Here is a 22,973-nt window from a genome sequence, read left to right on the forward strand (position 1 = left end):
CGTCGACGGCGGCGGTTCAAGGTCACCGGAGTCGAGGTCGACGACGGCACAGTGGATACGGCGAGGCGAGGCGACTGGCTATAGGCGAGAGTGCGAGCGGCGGCTGCGGCGCAGTGGACTGGAGAGTGAAGAGGAGTTAATCGAGTGATTTAGGTTTAGGGTTTGTGAGGGGCGCCGGCTGCCTCGCGCTTATATGGCAGGGGGAGGCCAAAGCGCCGTTGGCCGCTGGGCCGCTAGCATACCGCGCGGGAGCTGCTGCCGGGCCGACCTCGGGCCGCCTGCTTATTACCGTGCCGGGCCGTGCCAGCCCGCGGGCTTGCGCGACGGCCCAGGCACGGCCTGTAGCTGCGTGCCGGGCCAGCCCGGGCCTAGAGACCCTCGTGCCGGGCCAGACTCGTGTCGGGCCAAATTAGCGGGCCGTGGGCCAGGCTACCGGGACTCGGGCTGCATGGCCAAGTATACTCACGGGGGAAAAAATTCCGCTCGGCGTTTCGGCCTGAGGACGAGCCGCCGTTCAGCCTCCGGCTGCGGGCTCGCCGGACCGCCGGCGCAGGCTCCTCGCAGGGCTGGCCACCGGGCGCGGCTGTCAGCCGTGGGGCGCAGGGCCCCAACCACGGGGTCGCCTCCGCACTGTCCGCAGGAGCGGGAGGAGCCGCCGGGTCGAGGTCGGAACCGGGCACCGGCCGACGGCCGTGAGCGTGGGAGGCGGCCGCGGCGCGAGGCCGCTGGGGCGGGGCGGCAGTCGCGGGCTCGGGCTGGCCGGCCTGGCCGCGGGCGCAAGGGGCCGCGCGGGGTCGCGGCTCAGGAAGCCGCGCTTGGAGGCGCGTCCGCTCCACCGCAAGGGCCACCTGGGCGGCCGTGGGTGCGGAGCCGCCGGCTGCGGGTGCGTGGCTACCGGCCGCTACGGGAGCAGCCGGCTGACGCAGGCGCTGGGCCTCGAGTCGCCATGCGCGAGGAGCGAGCGCAGGCGCCGAGTATCACCGGCCGCGCAGCACCGCTGCAGACGCGGAGGCCGCTGGCCGGGGCGCGAGGCCGTCAGCCGTCGGGCCCAGGGCTGTGTGCGCGTGCCTTACCGCTAGGACGCGGAGGCGCCGCCGCTGCCGGACTTGGTGAAGCCGAGGCCGCCGAGAAACTGCCGCCGCTGCCAGCCGTGAGAGCCGCCAACGACCACACGGCCGTGTGACATCGACGATTACGATCGAAGAGAACGCGGTAGCCGTGACGAAGGATGAAGTCGAATCCTTTACTGCAATAAATAAGATTTGAACAACACCTTCGTTTCTTGATGGAAGGCCCGATGTAGAAGAGATTCGATGGAGACGATGTTCATCCTCCGATCTTCTAATCTTCTATGTCGCTCTGCGAGTTCTCTGTTTCAGTGTTCTTCTCGAACTCTCGATGGAGAGCAAAAAGTTCTTGACGAACTCCAGGCCTCTGCATCTTCTCTTTCAGGTGTATGCAGAGAAAGCGATGCGTGCTGATAACGTGTTTAGTGTAAAGTGTCTTTGATGTAAAGCAAGAGACTCTAGGAGATAAATGAGAGCGAAAACTCTTGTTCATTCATTCATTGATTCACGATTGTTCGTATATATATACATGTGAAGGGACAACTTCTGAAGGTGTCTTCTAACGTGATTCATAACAGATCTATCTGCGGGCAGGATCTACACGAACACCCGAACACACGTGTGACTGTCCCGGACGGCCAACAGACACCAGGGAAGGACCGAGGACAACGAGCCAATGACCCTGATGATTCGTCTGGTTGTGGTTGATGGATGCGAGTCAACGTTACGGCCTCGGTAGCAGTGATTCCCGCACTCGGAGAACCATAACTCGGCTCGTGCTTACCAACAAACATCAAACATGGGACAACGCAAACTCGGGCACAGCCAGCGTCAGTCTCCATGCACCGAGAGAAGACAGGGAGAGAGAGAGATCCGTTTCGCTACAGCCTACACAGCCTAGTATACAGCTCTTGAACGGAGTACTCTCTGCTGAAATTTGGAGCGCCAAAATGCAAATTCATCTTGAAGAAGCAGGAGATTCGTTCATGTACTCCTCCGTCTATAAAAGAATACGATTCTCACATCCCAAGAAGTCAAACAATTCAAATTGTAACTAGAATTATATAAAAAAGTACCAACACTCCCGAATCAAAAATAAGTATCATTAGATGAGTTATAGAATATAGTTTCATAATAGATTTATTTAGAGATATAAATATTAATATTATTTTCTATAAATTTACTTCAACTTGAGCTATAGTTTAACCGGCACATTTCTCATAATTGTGTTCTTTTCTAAACTGAGGGAGTAATTTTGAAGCCGTCCACTCTCTCCATGAGGCTGCGCCGTTCATCTGCAGGTCAAGCCCCAGGGCTCCCTCGCCTCTCAATCTCTTATCTGTATAAAAGGCCATCTCAAATTGCATCTTTACTTGTTCAGGCCAACTATCCAAGGTGATGGATATGCATAGCTGATAAGATCCTGTAGGTTGGAATAATCCGTTTGGTATGGAGATTGCTATGACAAAAATTGAAAGGAAAATATCTAAAGAATAGTTCCTCGGTCACCTGAATTTGCTCTGTATCATGTGGTTTCAGAATATATCTATAGTTTGATATATATACTATATGTATAGATGCTAGCTAACACGTATGAAATGGCTATAAAGTTCACATGGCACATTTGATCGACGTCATACAAGAATTAAATGTTACGGTTAATCTATAAAACCGTGTATTGAAACTGTGTATTGAGAGATGGGCCCGTTCGGCTTGCTGAAACTTGGCTGAAAAACACTGTTTTGGCTGAATTATTATGAGAGAAAAACACTATTCCGGTTAAAAAAAATAAGCTAAATAGTGTGGATTATAAGGTAAGCCAAACAGGGCCGTGATGTTTCATTCATCAAACAAAACCAGTAAAACTAGCGTGGCAGTCTTCGTAATTGTGTCACGAAACCTTCCGCGAAGACTGGCCTGGGTATGAAATGACCCGACAGCGAGTGTAAAGCTGAGCTGCGAAGAAAAGCGGAGCTCCGTGCTATTGGCAGTTGGCGGGATTGGCACGGCGGATACTGCATCGCCATCTTGCTCGTGCCCTTTTCTTTCCTGCGACTTGCTGCTGTCCAGAGCACCGACCACCTTTTCCATTTCAAAATGGGCCAAAGGTGAAAGTAAAACATGGGCGAAACCATTTGAATTCACATGTCCCAAGGCGTCAAAAATGCAAATAAAAAAAATCTCCGTATGAAACTAACTTAGTTTCAGTTTTTTCCCTCTAGTGAAGCTGGCACAGACTTCATCAAGTTATGAATTTGTATCGTACTGTATACTACAATGTGTATGGGGGAGAATTTGCGAATTTCTAATGGCAGTTATGCTTGTCAGCAGCAGTATCTAGTTTTTTTTTTTTACACGAGGCATTTCAGAGTTTAGAAGAGTGGATCTTTCCGTCGCATATATTAGAAAAAAAAGGAAAAAAAACGAGTCGAGTGGATCTCGTATGAAACATGTCCCATGTGTCCTCCTACTGTCCTACACAGCTAGTGCACACTTGTATGAGTATCACTAAAACGATAGATTAGTCGAATCGTGCTTTTGGATTTTTCATATAATTTGCACATGCGGTTTAGGTACACACATCTCGGAAGGATTACTGGCTTTTTCATAAACAAAAAGGGCAATGGGAATATCACTTCCATGGTTCCATCGGATGCTGGTAAAAGAGGTTACTGTCTTTCTTCTCTGAATGGAAACCATTGATCCATTTTAAGCGATGGAATGCATGGTGTTCCATCCTCGGAATAGAAAAAAAAAATACAAAACAGGGTGAATGTTGGATCATTAATCTTCTTTGGGACTTTGGGTTACTTGAGTGGTTTGGACCAGTTTCTCACACACATTTATAAATTTTAAGCGAAAGTACCATATATTGTAGAAAGTTTTATTTCAAAGGAAGACAAATTTCCCAAGCTAGGAATGCTTTGTTTCAAATATTGTATAGATGACACCAATGTGGCTGGCGAGCCTCCACAAATGTGTTTTCTTTTTTTTGGGTGGCAGTAGTATAAAATTTCTCAATTTCATTGGAAACGAACTTAGTGCCCCACCTCCAACCCCCCCCCCCCCCCCCCCCCCCCCCCCCCGAAATTTTCGCCCCTACTAGGTAGTCATTGACACACGCCGCAGTGATGGCCACTGGGTGACTCCGCTACGGCCGATGTGATCTCTACCGGGTAGTCATTGAGAGTATTTGTGATGCGTGCATGAATCTTATATAAAATTATAAACCAATCCACCTTCCTTTAGCTAAAAGCCACCATCCTTCCGAAAAAAGGCAAAACGCTTGGGTTTATTAAAGATAGCATCCATGTTCTAAAAGTGCTTAAATATTTCATTTGCTAACGTTTTTGGCACTATACACTTAATATTTTGTTTCATATAGACATATAGTATTAGTGGATGAAAATCCATTTAAATAAAATGGGCTAGTTGCAAGAATTACACTCAAGTTGAGCCTTACAAAATAAGAATCTTCACGGTACAAAACAATGTATAAACATTTAGTAGATCAAATTACCATGTCTTTAAACAAAAAATTTGTGGAAGTCGAATTCTGACTTAAAATCGGTATTATTTGTTTGTTTTTTTTTTGTAAAAAAGAGTCATTTAAACTAAAGATAACTTTATTACACAGTTGTCATTCTGTCCATGGTCATTTCTAATTTTTTGGCTTTATTGAACTTCAATGGATCGTTCATGAATATGTGGCGATAGAATTTGGGGGAAATTTTCCCATGATGATCTGGATTCTGGAGGTGCCAGCACATTGCTTCAATTTCTTCATTTAATAGCGGCCAAGGGATATTTCACCACGATTTTGGGTGACATTTTCAGTTACTGATTCATTCACTTGGGATTGGAAGATACTTCTTCCGGTCCAAATCATAAGACGCTGTGGCTTTTCTAGATACATTGTTTTTACTATGTATTTAGACATGGTGTATATCTAAGTGCATTGCAAAAGTTTTGTATCTAGAAAAGCCAAAACGTCTTATAATTTGGAATGGAGTAGCTCAAACAGACAGGTTTATAGAAATCTCTAGATTTCCTGTGCTACATTAATGTTCTAAGCTTGTTACTTCATGCTGAAGATCAGGGAAAATCTGTAAGCTTTGTTTTCTAGTGTCATAATTAATGTGTGCTCTACAAAAGTGAACTGAAGATTAGGGAAAATCTGTAAGCTTGTTTTCTAGTGTCATAATTAATGTGTGCTCTACAAAAGTGAATAAATGTATTGCTCAAGTATTTCCGAGAGATAGAGTTTACTCCTAAGTTAGAGAGTTTACTTTGCTGTATATAGTGGTTTGTGCTTAACCCAACCTTGATATTTGTCAGCTTTTCTTGAGAGCTCCTGAGAAGTGCCCCTGGCTCACAGCTAATCAGATCCTTGGGCACAAGGATATGTCGTCCAAGAGACTACATGGCGTGTTTACCCTTCTTATGCTCTTGGTTTTCAATGTTTCAGGTACTCCAGTCCATATATTTTGTAGTGCATGGGATATGATTCAAACTACCTTAGCGCTTACCATATTTTCAGAACCTCACTCTGATTTTCTAGTTTGGTGGAAAACCACTTGAACGAGGACATTAAAAATTGATGTTTTGAAGTGGGTTTTGAAGTTTCAACATGTCACCTCTATATTTGCATAACAAGTATTGTTTCACTCTGTAGGGGCATTTATTGGTATCACTATTGGCAATGACATGTCGAACATGCCACCAGCAACAGATATAGTGTCTATCCTCAAAGCAAAGAAGATTCAGCATGTTCGCCTGCTTGATTCAGACCATCAGATGTTGACTGCCCTTGCAAATACTGGAATAGAAGTGATGGTTGGGATTCCAAATGATCAGCTACTTCGTGTGGGCCAATCTCGTTCCACAGCTGCTGATTGGATTAATAAGAACGTCGCTGCTTACATTCCGGCGACTAACATCACATATATTGCTGTGGGTAATGAGGTCCTTACTACCATTCCCAATGCAGCACTTGTTCTCATACCTGCACTGCAATTCCTCCAGTCAGCACTTTTGGCTGCAAACCTCAATACTCAAGTGAAAATTTCGAGTCGTCATTCAATGGATGTGATCTCGAAGGCGTTTCCTCCCTCTGCTGGCACTTTCAATTCGACATGGAGCTCAATAATGTCCCAGTATCTTCAGTTTCTCAAGAATACGGGATCTTCATTTATGCTGAATGCCCAACCATACTATGGCTATGTCGGAGGGCAAGGCGTATTCCCCTTGGAGTATGCACTGTTCCGCTCACTTAATCCGAACAGTCAAATTTCAGATCCTAACACCAATCTCTTTTATACCAATATGTTTGATGCTATAATTGATGCTACCTACAACTCAATTCAAGCAATGAATTTCACAGGGATTCCTATTTTAGCCACAGCTTCTGGCTGGCCATGGCGTGGTGGGCCAAGTGAGAAGGCTGCTACTGTTGATAATGCTTTGGCCTATAATACAAACCTCATACATCATGTACTGAACAATTCTGGTACTCCCAGCCAACCAAATAATCAGTCAAGCACCTACATCTTTGAGCTGTTCAACGAGGATAATCGGTCAGGGCCTGTATCAGAGCAAAATTGGGGGATTATGTTTCCCAATGCAACCACATATACTCTATCATTTGAGGACGTGGCCACAACTATTCCTGAATCGCCAGCTTTGCGTGGGGTGTTTTGTGTGGCAAATTCAAGTGCACTCAAGCATAGTTTGGATTGGGCATGTGGCCCTGGTTCTGCAAACTGCAGTGCAATTCAACCTGGGCAACCATGCTATGCATCAGATGATATTGTAGCTGTTTCTTCTTATGCTTTCAATGATTATTACCATAGAACTGGGCAACCATGCTATGCATCAGATGATATTGTAGCTGTTTCTTCTTATGCTTTCAACGATTATTACCATAGAACACAGTCTAGTGGTGGTACATGCAACTTCAATGGCACCGCAATGATAACATCAACTGATCCAAGTAAGCTACATTCTTCTCTCGTACTGTAGAGATTTTTGCACAATATTGATTACTTTGTAATGGTTCCAGTAATTCCTTTTGTTTGCAAATAATTTATAGTTGCCCTTAATGTCAGCGGTAGGTGGCATTTCAAAAGATTAAAATTTAGCACTGATATGCTTCATGGGCCCAAGGCCTTTTATCTGCAAGATTTAACCAAACCATTAGCTGCAGTAACTGTTTGATCTGTGTTTTGCGTTGACTATTCTTCTGTCTTGTTATGTAAAGGCGAGAATTCTACACCCTTAGCTAGCCAGCGCTCAATCTATAGGACGGAATTAGTCAAACTAGGATCATTGCTCGAGCTGTTACATTGATCATAAATCAGTGTCCAAAACGCAATACAAGAGAAACAATCTATGGTCACAACAACTACTATCAGCATCTTGTGTTTATGCTTTTGCTTTTCTAGTTTATTATTATAAAGTCAGTTTTTGTTTTTAAATTTAATCTCTAGAAATCAAGGGTATTTAGTACATAAGATCTTTTTATACCATGTTAATAATGTGAGCCTGATCTAAATTCCCCTGGATTTCTTGCAGGCCATGGTTCATGCATTTTCGCTGGAAGGTAATTCCAGTGTACCATTTCGTTTTATAGGTTCTAACCTTATTTTGTGTTCTGTATTGACAATGTAATTTGCTCCTGTTTGCAGCACTGGCGCCAACTGCAGCAAAGGTGGAACGGCCTCCGGGCCTGTAAGCCCGGACAGTTTTGCTTCAAAATCCCAATCCTGCTGGTTGACTCACCTAGTAGCCACATTGCTGCCCATTCTATTTGTAGTGATGTAAAGCATTGTAATCATGTTGCCTTTTGGATGAGATGCCAGCAATTTATCGTGGATCTTGTCATTAGATACTGTAGTGACTAGTGAGCCAATTTTAAATGGAGGTTGATTCCACCTCTTTTGAAGAAGCCATGAGAAGTGATCATTCATTGAAGTGGCTTGAGGTCATGGAAGATGAAATGAAATCGATGAATGCCAATAAAGTTTGAGATTTGGAAATAATTCCTAAAAGAGCCAAAACAGTAGGCTATAAATGGGTCTACAAAACAAAACTTGACTCTCAAGGGAATATAGAGAAATATAAAGCGCGACTTGTGGCAAAAGACTATATACAAAGAGAAGGGATTGATTACAATAAGATATTTTCTCCAGTCTCATGTAAAGTTTTCTTCAGAATTATAATGGCATTAGTGGCACATTACAATTAAGAATTACATCATATGGATGTAAAGACGGCATTTTTCAACAGAGACTTGGAGGAAAATGTTTACATGGCACAACCGAAAGGTTTTGTCATGGAAGGAAAAGAACGAATGGGATGCCGTTTAAAGAAAACCATTTATGGATTAAAGCAAGCTTCAAGACAGTGGTACTTAAGTTTGATCAGTCAATAAAGAATTTTGGGTTTTAAAGAGAATGTAGAGGACAATTGTGTCTATGCAAAGTTTAAGAATGGGAAATTCATCTTCCTTGTCCTATATGTAGATGATATCTTACTTGCTAGTAGTGATGTCAGTCTACTACTGGAGATAAAGAAATTTGATATGAAAGATCTTGGTAAAGCTTCGTTCGTTCTAGGGATCGAGATTCATCAAGATAGAAGAAAAAGGGTATAAGGACTGTCACAAAAGGCATACATGGAAAAGATCTTAAAGAAATTCAGTATGCACAAATATAGTTCCTCACCTGCTCCTATAGTCAAGGACGACATATATAGGGATTTTCAATGCCCCAGGAATTAATATGAGCTCAATCAGATGAAAGTGGTTCCATATGCTTCAGCTGTCGAAAGCTTGCAACATGCTCAAGTATGTACGCGCCCTGACTTGGCATTTGTTACCGGGTTTTACTTGGCAGATTCCAGAGCAATTCTGGAATAGAACACTGAAATTAGTAAAGAAAGTCTTGTATTATTTGTAAGAAACGAAAGGCCTCATGATGACATATAGAAGATATGATTCATTCCACATAGTGGGATATTCATATTCTGATTATGCAAGAGTGAATACATATCCAGACATAGATTTTCTATCATCTCGTAAAGGGGAGCTATTTCATGGAAAAGCTCAAAGCAAACTGTCACTACATCGTCCACAATGTATGACAGTTTGTAGCGTGTTATGAGGCAACGGACAGGTGAACTGACTAAAGAAGTTCATACCCGGTTTGAAGGTGGTTGATGATATCTATATACCACTTAAAGTTATACTGCGATTATAATTTGGCAGTACAGTATGCTCACAGCATAAGTCAAGTGGTGCTGCCAAACATATTGACATAGAGTATTATGTTGTGAAAGATAAAGTCCGGGATCAAGTCATAAATCTTGAGCATATAAGTACAGAAAGGATGTTCGCGGATCCACTTACAAAAGACTTACCACCCAACATGTTCAGAGAACATGGTGTTCAGAGAATATGTAGCTAGCATGGGTTTAAGAGAACCCTAAAATTCCTGGACAAAAGAAGGCCCAAAGATTAGTATCTATTTCAGAACAGAGTAGTGTGTTGTAGCTGTTAAATCTATCGGCAATGGACCGGGACGATGAGACATGCTCTATGCGCTAATCTGTAATGGAATGAACAAAAGTAAATGATATGAAATTGAAAGATGGAATGAGATCAAGGGGGAGAATGTTAGTTGATCTCTACCAATAGGCCCAACGGCCTATTTGGCCCTGGCCTCTGCTCCCTGATCGGGGGAGCCCAACCCTAACTGGTTGATGGGCCCCTGTCGCACAGCACATATATATAGAGGAGTGGGGAACTGGGCTCATGTCACGAGGTTGAACGGAGCCGCTACCCACCTACAGAGAAACCCTAATCCGATCCTAAAGAAGTGCTGCCAGCGACAGGATGTGCCCCACCAACCTCCGCCGTCGCCCCTGCAGCGTCACGGTCGCCACCACTGTACCTCGCCACCGAGCCGGAGCTGCCTCGCCACCGGTGTCCGCGAGGTCACGACGCTACTGTCCCAGGGCGACTAGAGGAACTCTAGTGGAAGAGGTCGTCCCTGGATCTACGGTTACACACAGAGAGGTACACCATCGATCCTAACAGCATCCCCTTGTTGAATTCTGCCATTGCCTCTCACAAAACTCAAATTTGCCTCTCATAGCACTCAAATTTGCCTTGTCAAATTCTGTCATAAAGAATAAAAATGTACTGAAAATAATTAACAGCACAATGATTGCAAGTTTTCATTTCTGATCAAGCAAAGCATTTACTGTAAACAAAAAATAGGACATAGATCAAGCTAAATCATTTCCAAAGCAATAAATAATGTAGCCTATCGAAACTGCATGTGAATACTTTCTGAAGATTGGATTGCGTATTCTTAGCTTTCAAGGATCTGACACTATCTGAACTAAATACGAATGAAACAGGGGTGAAGCTACCTAGGAATTAGGGGGTGCAAATGCACCACTAAAAAAAATATGAAAACAGTGATTATAACCAAAACTTCACCATATATGCACCTACAACTACAAGGCAAACCCACTTGCCCACACCCTTCAATTGTTCAATTTGCTCTAGCTTCATCGCTGAAACGAAGTAGCCGTGAACAACAAAGTTCAGTGGCCAGTTCAATGCCGAAGATCCTGTAAATTCAGCTTGTATGTGGCCAATTCAGTGCGAAGATGATCTAGCAAATTGCATCAGCTCAATCCAAATCTCCTGTGGCACTTTTATTTGTTCGATCGTGCCATACCTTTTTGAGCAGAAACAGAATTCAACGACAAGGTACTCCAGTCTCACGATAGTAAGCAGGAGTAGACAACCATGTACCTAGACAGATCTACGAAATGCTGGAACTAGTGCTTTCAAGCATAATTGGAAAGACTTGACTCTAGTAGTCTAGTATAACTAGTTAACTACTGCTTATGTGAACTACTCCTGGACGGTGGCGCTCCTCGACGGCGTCCCGGCGTCCTGGCGGAGCCTCTCCTCGATGGCGTCCAGGAGCCAAGGAGGCGGTCCGCGGACCTCCAGCTCTATTTGGCGGCGCGCGCGGGGGGCAGCACTTCCTTTGGGCGGCGCGCGCGAACAAGGAGCCGCTCCCGCCTGTCTTCACCGGTGGAAAACCAATGTCTTTTTGGGTGGGAACGCTGGCAGCCATTAGATCTTCTCTCGACGGTGGATTTGGACACTGAAGTCCCGCGGTGCCTTGCCATTGCCAGAGCGGTCACCCAATCTGGGGATTTTTCACTTTTTTGCTATTCGTACGGACAAAACTCTTTCGTTTACCACTTTTATATCGCTTCAACATAATTGCCATCATAAATAGTGAACCTTCTATGTTTTTGCTATTTTTGCTGACATGGCACGCCAGGTGGTAGTAAGCCTGAGAAAGCCTACAGAGCATGCGAAATGACCTATTTACCCCCATTGCTTCTCACCCTCTACTCGTTGACGCGTGGGCCCCACACGTCAGCTTTGTCTTCAACCTCCAGCCATAATCACGCAGAGAGGGAAGGAGGAACTCGTGACAGGCAGCAATGGCGTACCAGTGGACCGCGGGTACACCTCGGGGTCGAGCATCTTGGCGCGGGGCTCCGGCTGGTAGCTGAGGAAGAGGCAGTGCGGCGTGATCTTCTCGGTCTCGCGTGGCCGGAGCACGATGCTGTGCGCCGCTGTGCGCCTTGAGCCCGGACACGTCGAACACCTCGCTGACGACCTCGAGGCGGCCGGACCAGGGGTCAAGCGCGAGCACGACGGTGTCACGCCCTTTCACCACGATGCCGGCGACGCGGCCGTCCCGGGCCACGACGCGCTCCACCTCGCCGATGACAACCTCGGCGCCTGACGCGGCGAGGACGGCCTTGGTGAAGAGGCCCGGGTGGACCTGCGCGGTGGTGTCCCGAGCTCCCTCGGCGGCACGGCGGACGCGGAGGGGTCGACCCAGAGCGGGAGCCACGGGTGCGGCGAGGCAGGGGCGGGCACGAGGTGCGTGGGCAGCAGGACGGAGAGCGTGTGGACGGGGCAGAAGCCGTAGGCGTCGGCGAGGTGACGGTGCAGCGCGAAGGAGCCCCACGCGAGCCTAGACAGTGCCGGGGTGGAGTCGCACCAGTCGAGCGCCAGGAAGCCGCCGGATGGTTGGAGGTTGAAGACAAAGCTGACGTGTGGGGCCCACGCGTCAGCGAGTAGAGGGAGAGAAGCAACAGGGTAAATAAGTCATTTCGCATGCTCTATAGGCCTTCTCAGGCTCCCTGCCACGCTGGCGTGCCACATTAGCAAAAATGATAAAAACGTAGGAGGTTTACTGTTTACGATGTCAATTATGTAGGAGCGCGTATAAACGTCCTGTTCGTTTGGGCTTGTTTGGCTGATAAGGCATGACTAAAAATACTATTAGCTAATTTGATGCGAAAGAAAAATAATGTTTATTAGCGGAAAAAATACGGCTAAGCCAAATAAGCCCGAGGGGCGAAAACTAGCAAAAACGAAGGAGCGTCGTCGGATGGCAAAAAAGTTAAAAAAATCCCCCGAATCGGAGCCCCGCGGTGGCTATGTCCTCGTCCTCGTCCTTCCCCAACTCCCGCTTCCCCTTCGCCGCCGGCGCCGGGGCCCCCGGCGGAAGCGGCGGTGGAGGCGGGAGCAGCGTGCGGCCGTGGGGGTCGAGCGGCGGGACGTCGGTGTCTTCATCTGGGAAACGGATACAGAAGGAGCTGCTGGACCTCAACGCCTCCGACTGCTCCGCGGGACCCAAGGGCGACAACCTCTACCACTGGCTCTCCACCATAATCGGGCCCCAAGGTAAGAGCTCCCTCCTCTCCAATTCTCCAATTCGTTAGAGACAGTCCAAAGCTCGTGGAAATTTTAGTGCGCTAGATGGCAGTTTCACTTCAACAAGCTGCTTTTTTTTTTTGAAAGATTGCTGCTGCTATTTTTAGAGTAGGTGCTGTAAGTTGAGCTGTGAAATAAGCATGGAAGTGCGGGTTGAGTTGACACATAATTTACGTCTTGCAGGATCGCCATATGAAGGAGGGGTATTTTTCCTTGACATCGTGTTTCCTCCTGATTATCCCTTCAAACCTCCCATGGTAAGAATTCACATTTTTGCTATTAATGTACTTCTATGTGCCACTGGCTGTTGAATTGTGCTGGGAAATCTCTGCTTAGTGTGCCCTGAAAAGGGAAAACTTAAGCTCCGACTTGACATTTCTCTTCTTGTTATGCATACCTTCTACCTAATCCCATGATTCCTGCTTCTTGTACTCTTTTTGAATGGACAAGCTTTAACTAATTTGTATGTCACGCTCAGTTGTGATGATTGGTGCCCGTGACCGCCAAAGTACTAGAAAGTATTCATAAGAAAAAATGAAGTGGGAGATCAGAACAGTTAGGCTGGTAATAGTTCTGATTGTTCTGCCCTTGGGATCCTGAATTTGCATTACAATTCTTCCTAGGAAACTGAATAAAAAAACCATGCACACAGTGTGTTAACAGAATGATGACTTCAGTGTGCTTTATAAAGTGCAGAGAGTCGATTGTCCTTGAAGCCTTATATCCATAAATTTTCAATTGTTATCTATCATATTATGGGGGAAAACTTAACTTGAAAACAATAGTTTACCAATATTTACTTTGGCCTAGACAAATAATAGTGCATTCGGCTCTCTGTCAAGAATGAAGATAACTCTAGAAGTGCCACATGACCGCACCTCACCAGACGATATTGGCAGGGAGGCGTGTGTCTGATGGCGAGGAGTGGAACTATTGAGAAAAAGATTACATGCTAAAAGATAGTTTTCTTTGCTGCTAACTAAAGTTAGCCTATTTCTTCTAAAGCGGTGTTGTTACGTTTTCAGCTGAAGTACTGAAAGTGTGATGTTTTTGTCTTCTTGGTACGATATTGATGTATGAAGAAAAACTATATGAAGTTTTTAGTTTACTGTTGTTGCTTAAAAAAAAAGAAAGGAAGCAGGCTGCTAAGATATTCTTTTTTTTTTTTGTCCTAGCTTGCTTTAATATTTTTCTTAGCTAAGATATCCTACAATTGTTTTTCTCGGTCAAAGCCTTACCACTATAACATGTACTTTTAACATCACCTCTTATCACACAGTGACATATTGTTATCTTCGCTTAGAATATAAGAGAGTCTGCTAACTGAGGGAAGTGATTCTAAATGCGTAGCCCACTACTCCACTCTCGGCGGGCTATTCACATTTCTTGTCGTTAGCTGGCTTGTTGAGAGCAAATAACTCCAGTATTGCTCGCCTGTTTAGCAGCTCTGGTTGGTCGCAAAATAGTTTTGTAATATAAGATTAATCGGGGAGACTGCTTACTTGTGGTAAGCCTAGGCTTACGGCTATGTAAGAAACCTGTAAAAACTAGCCTTTCCTCTTAATGAAAAACGTGCAACGTCACGGCCACCAAAAAAAAAAAAAGACTCCACCCATTCATGTTGTTGATATGATGGTAATTGGCAACACTGCAACCATCTATTTCATGTTTACTTTCTGACTTTTGACAGGTTGCTTGACATATGAGGGACCAGAAACAGCCGACCTCCATTTTGTCTTTCACCTACCATATAAATCTTCAGTGGCACAGTTTTACCATGAAAGGCTTTGCTTTGTGTGTGTGTGTGTGTGTTCTCAAAATATCTTTCCAACACTCTATTGTCAGATCTATACTTATGTATGTAGTGTTACCAGCAATGTTAATCATGACGTGACATTTCACATGTTAATATTGGAAGTTTCACAAGTTGTTTACTCTTCTGTGAAATCTATTCAAATTGAGTACATTTAGTTTGGATCAGACAATTTAGTTAAATGACAACTCCTACTGTGTGTTATGCTGGTATTCTCCTAGGTAACTTTCAAAACAAGGATTTACCACTGCAATATTGATTCCACTGGTAAAGTGCATTTGGACATTCTGAAGGATGGCTGGAGTCCAGCTTTCACTATTTCAAAGGTGTTATTGGCCATCAAAGACATCATCAGCAATCCAGATCCATGTACTTACCATTCTCTGTAATACCTTCTGTAAACAACCATGGATTCTGGTGCAAATTAAGCCTACTGTCTACATATTTTCTACTTTACTTCAACAATTGGAAGCCTTACGTTTTGTTATTCGATTGACAGGCTAAAGTTATGATCTTTGTTTGTGCAGACACGCCGCTTGTGATGAGCATTTCACGTCAGTATCTGACTGAGAGAGCTAAACACGATGAAATAGCAGCTGAGTGGACAATGAGATTTGCAAGATAGGGGATTCTGTCTGTATCTAAGCACGATTGACCTTGTAAAAAAAAATCTTAATGTGGCCTGAGATGGTCGCAAAGGAGCCATGTTTTGTTTGATGTCAGTTGTGACATAAAGGTGTACTTTATGCTTGAGTGTTATTTAATTGATGCTTTTAGGTGAAGGATCAGAAGGCGAATTAGTTGATACCGCGACTAGGAGGCGTGTAAATATATTATGCGTTCAAGAGACTAAATGGAAGGGTCAGAAGGCGAAGAATGTGGACAATATAGATTTCAAGCTTTGGTATACAGGGACAGTTGCGAATAGAAATGGAGTAGGAGTTTTGATTGATAAGAGCCTCAAGAATGGTGTGGTGGGAGTAAGAAGAAGGAGATAGGATTATCTTAGTCAAGCTTGTCGTTGGTGATATGGTCTTGAACGTAATTAGTGTGTATGTCCTCCAAGTAAGCCTCGACGAGAGTGCTAAGAGACAGTTCTGGGAAGACTTAAATGGTCTGATTAGAGTTGTACCTAGTAGTGAATCTTTTTATAGGAGAAGATCTTAATGGGCATGTAGGTACTATAAACGCAGGTTTCGAGGCAGTTCACGGAGGTTTTGGGTATGGTAATAGGAATCAGGAGGGGAGGAAGTTTTGGACTTCGCGGTAGCTTTTGACCTGATGATAGACACCACTTTCTTTAGAAAGAGAGAATCTCATCTAGTGACCTTCAGTAGCGGACAACACTGTAGCCAGATTGATTTTGACCTCACAAGAAGAAAGGACAAATGGGCATGCTTGGGTTGCAAGGTGATATCAGGGGAGTGTGTTGTTTCTCAACATAAGCTTTTGGTGGTAGACTTTCGTTTTCAGGTACGTGCACATAGGGATAAACAAGTTAAGATTGAAAAAACAAAGTGGTGGAAACTGAAAGGAGAGACGTCAGAGGTATTCAGAGAAAGGGTTATCAAAGAGGGCTCTTGGAAGGAAGAAGATGACATAAACAACATGTGGGAGAAGATGACAACCAACATTCGGAAGGTGGCCTCAGAGGTGTGTGGAGTAACTAAAGGAAGTGGAGGCGAGGCTAAAGATACTTGGTGATGGAACGAGGAAGTCCAAAGGGCTATTAAGGAGAAGAAAGAATGCTATAGACGTTTGTACCATGACAAGAGTGTGGACAACATAGAGAAATACAGGGTGGCAAAGATGACTGCAAAGTGAGCTGTAAGTGTGGCAAAGGATAGAGCGTACGAGGATCTTTACCAACATGTGAGTACGAAGGAAGGAGAGAAGAACATTTATAGGATGACTAGGGTTCGTGAGAGAAAGACAAGGGACTTCAACCAAGTTAAGTGCATTAAGGATGAAATGGAGCATCTCTTGGTGAAGGAGGATGAAATCCGACATCGATGGCAAGAGTATTTTGACAAATTGTTCAATGGTGAGAATACGGACACAACCTTTCAGTTGGATGACTCTTTTGATGACACCAATAGACGCTTTGTGTGGAGAACCTAAGAATCTGAGGTCAGAGAGACGTTGAAAAGGATGAAAGGAGGTAAGGCGATGGGGCCGGATGGTATCCCAATCGAGGTGTGGAGATGCCTTAGGGACATAGCTATAGTATGGCTAACCAAGATATTCAACCATATTTTTCGATCGAACAAGATGTCTGACGAATGAAGAAGTATATTGGTACCGATCTACAAGAATAAAGGGGATATTCAAAGTTGTACTAATTACCAAGGAATTAAGTTGATGAGCCATACTATGAAGCTATGGGAGAGAGTTATCGAGCATCGCTTGAGAGCAATAACGTGGATCTCTATGAACCAATTTGGTTTCATGCCTGAAAGGTCAACCATGGAAGTCATTTTCTTAATAAGACAAGTTAGGGAGCGATATAGAGAGAAGAAGGACCTACACATGGTTTTTATTGACTTGGAGAAGGCTTATGATAAAATACCAAAAAATGTTATGTGGTGGGCTTTGGACAAACATAAAGTCCCAACAAAGTACGTCGGGCTTATTAAGGACATGTACAACAATATTGTGACTAGTGTTCGAACAAGTGATGGAGACACGGATGACTTCCCGGTTAGGATAGGACTACATCAAGGATCAGCTTTGAGCCATTATCTGTTTGCCTTAGTGATGGATGAGGTCACAAGGGACATACAAGGAGACATCCCTTGGTGTATGCTTTTCACGGACGATGTAGTGCTAGTTGATGAAAGTCGGATAGGAGTGAACCAGAAACTGAAGTTATGGCGGAAGACTTTAGAGTCCAAAGGTTTTAGACTCAGTAGAACTAAAACTGAGTATATGAAATATGACTTCGCCACTACTACTCGGGAGGAGGAAGATATTAGTTTGGAAGGTCAAGTAGTGCCTAGGAAGAATACCTTTCGATATTTAGGATCAGTGCTACAGAGAGACGGGGATATTGATGAAGATGTTAGCCATAGAATCAAAGCAGGGTGGATGAAGTGACGCCAAGCATCTGGTGTCCTATGTGATAAAAGGGTACCACAGAAGCTAAAAGGCAAATTTTATAGGACGGCGATTAGACCTGCTATGTTGTATGGTGCAGAATGTTGGCCTACGAAAAGACGACATGTTTAACAGATAAGTGTCGCGAAAATACGTATGTTGTGTTGGATTTGCGGTCATACAAGAAGGAGTCGAGTTCGGAACGATGATATACGTGATAGATTAGGGATAGCACCAATTGAAGAAAAGCTTGTCCAACACCGGTTGAGATGGTTTGGACATGTCCAACGGAGATCTCCAGAGGCACCGGTGCGTAGTGGAATCCTAAGCCAGAATAGTAACGTGAAAAGAGGCAGAGGAAGACCGAAATTGACTTGGGTAGAGACAATAAAAGGAGACTTGAAAGGATGGAATATACCCAAAGACTTAGCCTTAGATAGGAGTGCTTGGAAAACAGTTATTCACGTGCCTGAACCTTGATTACTTCTGCTGGGTTTCAACTCTAGCTTACCCTAACTTGTTTGTGACTTAAAGGCTTTATCGTTGTTGTTGTTGTTGTTTTAGGTGAAGGATAATCTTTTTAGATTTTGCACTTCTGCCAAGTTGCACAAGCAACTCTTAGAAACCTGCTATCTGAGTTTATTTCTTAAAGTGATTTCTATTTTTTTTTGCTAGATTAAAATGATTTCTATTGAAACTGGCATCGGGTCCTGGTTTAGGATGTCAATTTCATATACTGAAAGGAAATAACATAAATCAGGGAATGTTCAGAAACCAACAACCCTTAACGTTACAGCTGTACAAATGATCGATTAATTCTGCAGTCAAGTATGTAAAGCATGCCATCCATATCTTTCACTTGAAACCAAATCCTGCTGGTTATCATTCGGGTTTTGTTGTTGGACAAGGCTTCAGTTACACAGGTAATTTTCCTTGGTTCCAGAACTTTGTCCCTAGTTCTGGCGTTCCTTGGACAGAATAAATGTCATATTGCCATCCAGCAAAGCACAAAGATATCAGATGTTTATTATGGCAGAATAATTGTCAGTTGCCTACTGCTGCTAACTTGGATCTCACTTCATGTAGGGATGATAAAGCTACCACGACAGGCACTGATCTTACAAATGACCAAACTGGACTTCACCTCTGAAGTTGACGCCTCACCATTTCACTGATTCCCAGTACGGACTGCGTAATTGATCACATTTGGGGACCTTATAACTCCTCCACCAGAGAAGATGCAAATCCACACTTCTGGTGCTCTGGTGGCCTTACTCTTTAGACCATAGACAATGGCCACCGAACTAGATGTGGGCAAGTCTCGCCGCTTCGACATTGCCATGTCGAGGCGAACTCGGCGATCGACAAGCCTGGTAGCCTGCTTTCAAGATCAGTATACATTATCCCTAGCACAGCATCGCCACCAAGAGCTGAAGGCATTTCTGCAATGCCAAGATGAAGAGCTGAAGGCAGTCCAGCAATGTGAGGATGCGGAGCAGAAGACGCTGTGTTCGAATGAAGATCAGGAGACGAAGACTCCACAAGTACCACTGCAGTATGAAGATGATGAGCAAAAGACGCCAGAGCAATATGAAGATGAGCAGAAGAAGGAATCACAGCAATATCCAGACGAAGAGCAGGAGATACCAGATCCATATCAAGATGATGAGAAGAAACCGGACCAGTATCTAGACGAAGAGAAGACGCCAGAGCAGTATCAAGATGAAGATGAACAATACCAAGAACAGGAGTTGGTGACACCAAACCTACCTGAAGAAGATGAGAAGGAGACTGCATCAGAGCAATTCCAGAACGTGGAGCTGGTGACACCAAAACTACCTGAAGAAGATGAGAAGGAGACTGCATCAGAGCGATTCCAAGACGAGGAGCACCTGGTGACACCCAACCTACCTGAAGAAATTGAGAAGGAGACTGCACCTGGGCGATTCCAAGACGAGGAGCCGAAGGACCTTCAACAACATCAAGAGGCAGATGAGCAGGAGTCACAATCTGAAGATGAGGAGGAGCAGAAGTCTCAGCAGGAACGCCATGACATTCAGCAGAAGGCGCCAGAGCAATTCCAGGCATTGAAGAAGGTAGCCACGCCACCACGTCTTGTGGACAACGTGCCCCGGTTCTCCCTTCAGGAGCTTATACAACAGAAGCAGCTTCCAACCGGCGAGGCAATGCCTACCAGCAAGCTAGGCAACCGTGGAGAGAGTGTCCTTGCTGATCACAAGGTTTCAGGATCAGGAGCAGCAGCAGGCGGCACGACGCTGGCCATGGTGATAAAGCGACCCGAGGGAGGGAAGAAATCGATGGGGATGATACGCCGGTGCGTGAAGGCCCTGAACCAGATGATCAAGGCCAAGCACGGGTCCAAGAAGAACTTGCATTTCTAGTTTTCAACAGAGTTAAGGAGTACATACATACACACTGATGGGTAAGTGTGGTCCAGAGTTTCGTAGTAGACTGCACATCTCTGAATAATGCACGCGCAGTTGCGCAGAACCAAAATTTTGGGCATGATGCAGGGTGTGCAAGATCTGGCGAGAAACTCCAGGGCTTTTTACGCCCTGGTCTATACTGTTCTACCTATAGCAATAAACTGTGAAACTTTTATTAGCTGAAGATCACCAGCCTTGTGAGAAGATGGACTACTAAGTGATGTTCTACGCGATTTGCTCAACGATGTAACGGGTGACAAGTCCAAGAGTCGAGATCAGGCTCTGATCTTGTGTTGTTGACTTCCTCTGCGAAAGCTTTTTTCTTTTAGAAGCATGATTGTGGTTAGAAAAAGGGAAAATGATCGGTTCTACTTCTACCGACACCTGCCCCCAGGTCGGCAGCGGTTTTGGTGCAGACTCCTTTTCTGCCTTTCTGTGCCACGTCCCGTTTCGGTTTGGTGTGTGATACTAAATGCTGAGAACACAAGTTAGTGCAAAAGAAAAGGTGAAAGAGCTGAAACCTGTGAAGCCTCTTGAGTTATTGGTTGAGGATGCAACGCATGGTACGCCACCATACATCTCTTCTTCGTTTATGATCACTCTCGGTTTAAAGATTTGAATGGGGTATTGTTGGGGTTGGGACCTGGGGGACTGGAGGACATGTTTATGCTCTATAAACATTTGCTACTGTATTTTTATGGAACTGAAAATTGAGCAGACAGTTTTTCTTCATCTTCTAAGGTCTTGTTTGGCTAGGCTTCAATCCTCTTGATCAATGTGGATTGTAGTAGATTAGAGCAGCAGTAGTGCCAGAAACTTTTAGGAGCCCAGGCTATTATTGTCACTATGCAGAAATATTTATAGAAAACAGTGTTCCTCTTTCATACAAACAACAAATCCCTTTACACTTGGCCGTAGTCAAGCCCGGACTACCGCCCGGGGTCCCGCGGACGGTGGCTCCGCCACTGGATTAGAGTGCAGTCAAACAAGGTCTAAGGAGACGTTTGGTTTGAAGTAAGCACCCAATTCTATACAGGGTTATATGAGGGCATGAGGCGGCGTATCATGAGGCCATCAGTACAAAATAAAAATGTCGTACATTTAATACTGTAGGGGCATGAATTTACAAGTTTTTACTCCCATCCATATGGATTTTTCTAAAGTTCAAACATTTATCAGCTTTTACTCTTTCAGTTTAGAATATATAAGACTTTGGACGATACCAGGTCTCCATTACTCAAATTTGAGCATATGGTCTTGCAGTAGCATCAATCTATCAGTAATACAAAAGAATTTATATAAGTATATCGGCAGACTATTCAATATTCATAAATCAAAACTCATAACCTGCTATTTGCCAACTACTCTGATTCCACTTCCAGATCTACCATCATCAACTTTCTGACCATGTACACTACTGAGCTGCCTTTGTAGCAGTGATTGTGGACATCAAGATGATCTCTGTCTAACAAAAAGAAGCATCCGGACTATCATCAAACAACACTTGATGAACAAGAGAATAAGCCCATTTCATCACGTTAAAAAAGTTGAATAGATTGGAGCTCCACGTCATTCTGAACCAGAAATGGGAACAATAAAAGATTATCCCACGCACAATAATGGGAACAAAAACAATGTGGCTTGTTGATCTCAGCATCTTACTATATAAACATCAAAGATTCAGCGAGCAACATATTTGCTGCTCCCTGGCACTGCATCCAGACAAACAGAGTCACAACAACACAGAAATTGCATAATATTCCATACAGCCAGGTCAAATTTCAAGGAATATATCCAAACAGAACTGAACAGCTGAATTGCATCTGAAATTGAGCAGATGATCATAATCTAGGGTTCTCCTCTGCGTTTTTGGTAACCTCCTCCTCTTCCCTAATCCTCCACCTTCCCCTCCTCATTGTCGGTGACCTCCTCTTCCACCTCCGCGCAGCCGTTGTCTTTGTACTGCCTGATGATGTCGGCGTCGACGGCCATCAGCTCCTCAATGTCAGCTTTCTGCATTGCAAAGGCTGCTCGGCACTCCTCAGAGAACTCGGCCACCAACTCATCAGGGATCACCGGGAAGGGCGTCACGGGCCTCGTCATGATTTCGTCGACGAGCTCCTGCGGTAGTCTTGTCTTGACAAGCTTCTTCCTCTTCTTCCCGGCCCCGGCCGTGGCCGGCTTAGTCGCCAACAGAGGCATCGCCTGGATCTTCTTGAGGTTGTCGTCACCGCTCTCCGTCTCCAACACGTTCGCCTCTTTCCTCTCCGACACGCTCGCTTCTTTCCTCTTGAGGTCACGGTCACCAGCGCCATCGCAGCAGGTGCGATCGATGGAGCTCTAGATCTGGATGGACAGGTGGCGATTGGCGAGGGCTGTGGCGCCGGCGGCTATTGACTCGCGTGGACACGACGGTAGAAGAAAGGAAGGAAAAATTGCATGTGACCCCTCAATTATTTAGGTGGACTATTTTATCTACAAATTATAAAACTAAATTTTTTACTCTCTGAATTTTCTAAAACCGATCAAATAGCCCTCTGACGATTTTAGACGGTGGTTGCTACAGTGACGGTGGTTTTATCTTTTTTAATTTTTTTTATTTTTTTAGCTGAATCTTTAAAAAATCACAGTAAATCACAGAAAAATCATAAAATGAAAAATCCAATTTTATTGGACTTTACATGAGTAGATCCACATAGTGAACATATAATACGGTATGCTTTAGT

The 22,973-nt window shown here is 44.6% G+C and overlaps 2 protein-coding genes and 1 long non-coding RNA gene across 3 annotated transcripts; all 3 read left to right on the forward strand.

The window, feature by feature from the left end:
• The first annotated feature begins 4,995 nt into the window (after window positions 1–4,995).
• LOC136549074 (glucan endo-1,3-beta-glucosidase 4-like) lies at window positions 4,996–15,463 on the forward strand. Its single transcript, XM_066540377.1, has 8 exons — window positions 4,996–5,535; window positions 5,743–7,059; window positions 7,641–7,668; window positions 7,754–7,885; window positions 12,584–12,861; window positions 13,075–13,148; window positions 14,926–15,073; window positions 15,232–15,463. The coding sequence occupies exons 1-8, from the start codon at window positions 5,472–5,474 to the stop codon at window positions 15,327–15,329; spliced, it is 2,139 nt and encodes a 712-aa protein (XP_066396474.1). The 5' UTR covers window positions 4,996–5,471; the 3' UTR covers window positions 15,330–15,463.
• Window positions 13,155–14,831, forward strand: LOC136550325 (uncharacterized). The gene is made up of 2 exons (XR_010782199.1): window positions 13,155–13,455; window positions 14,582–14,831. It is a non-coding gene; the product is annotated as an uncharacterized lncRNA (long non-coding RNA).
• A 3,000-nt stretch (window positions 15,464–18,463) lies between the features above and the next one.
• Window positions 18,464–20,547, forward strand: LOC136550324 (uncharacterized). Its single transcript, XM_066541865.1, has 2 exons — window positions 18,464–18,723; window positions 18,887–20,547. The coding sequence occupies exon 2, from the start codon at window positions 19,093–19,095 to the stop codon at window positions 20,200–20,202; it is 1,110 nt and encodes a 369-aa protein (XP_066397962.1). The 5' UTR covers window positions 18,464–18,723; window positions 18,887–19,092; the 3' UTR covers window positions 20,203–20,547.
• The last annotated feature ends 2,426 nt before the right edge of the window (window positions 20,548–22,973 follow it).

The sequence above is a fragment of the Miscanthus floridulus genome, chromosome 4 (genome assembly GCF_019320115.1).
Source record: "Miscanthus floridulus cultivar M001 chromosome 4, ASM1932011v1, whole genome shotgun sequence".
NCBI lineage: Eukaryota > Viridiplantae > Streptophyta > Magnoliopsida > Poales > Poaceae > Miscanthus > Miscanthus floridulus.

What these genes read in the sequence shown, in the direction of transcription:
- LOC136549074 (XM_066540377.1), top strand. Translation starts at nt 5,472, where the DNA reads ATGTCGTCCAAGAGACTACATGGCGTGTTTACCCTTCTTATGCTCTTG. An exon ending in CCCATTCTATTTGTAGTGAT is followed by an intron (nt 7,886 to 12,583) that starts GTAAAGCATTGT and finishes AAAAAGTTAAAA; the next exon opens with AAATCCCCCGAATCGGAGCC. An exon ending in CATCAGCAATCCAGATCCAT is followed by an intron (nt 15,074 to 15,231) that starts GTACTTACCATT and finishes TTGTTTGTGCAG; the next exon opens with ACACGCCGCTTGTGATGAGC.
- LOC136550324 (XM_066541865.1), top strand. Translation starts at nt 19,093, where the DNA reads ATGGCCACCGAACTAGATGTGGGCAAGTCTCGCCGCTTCGACATTGCC.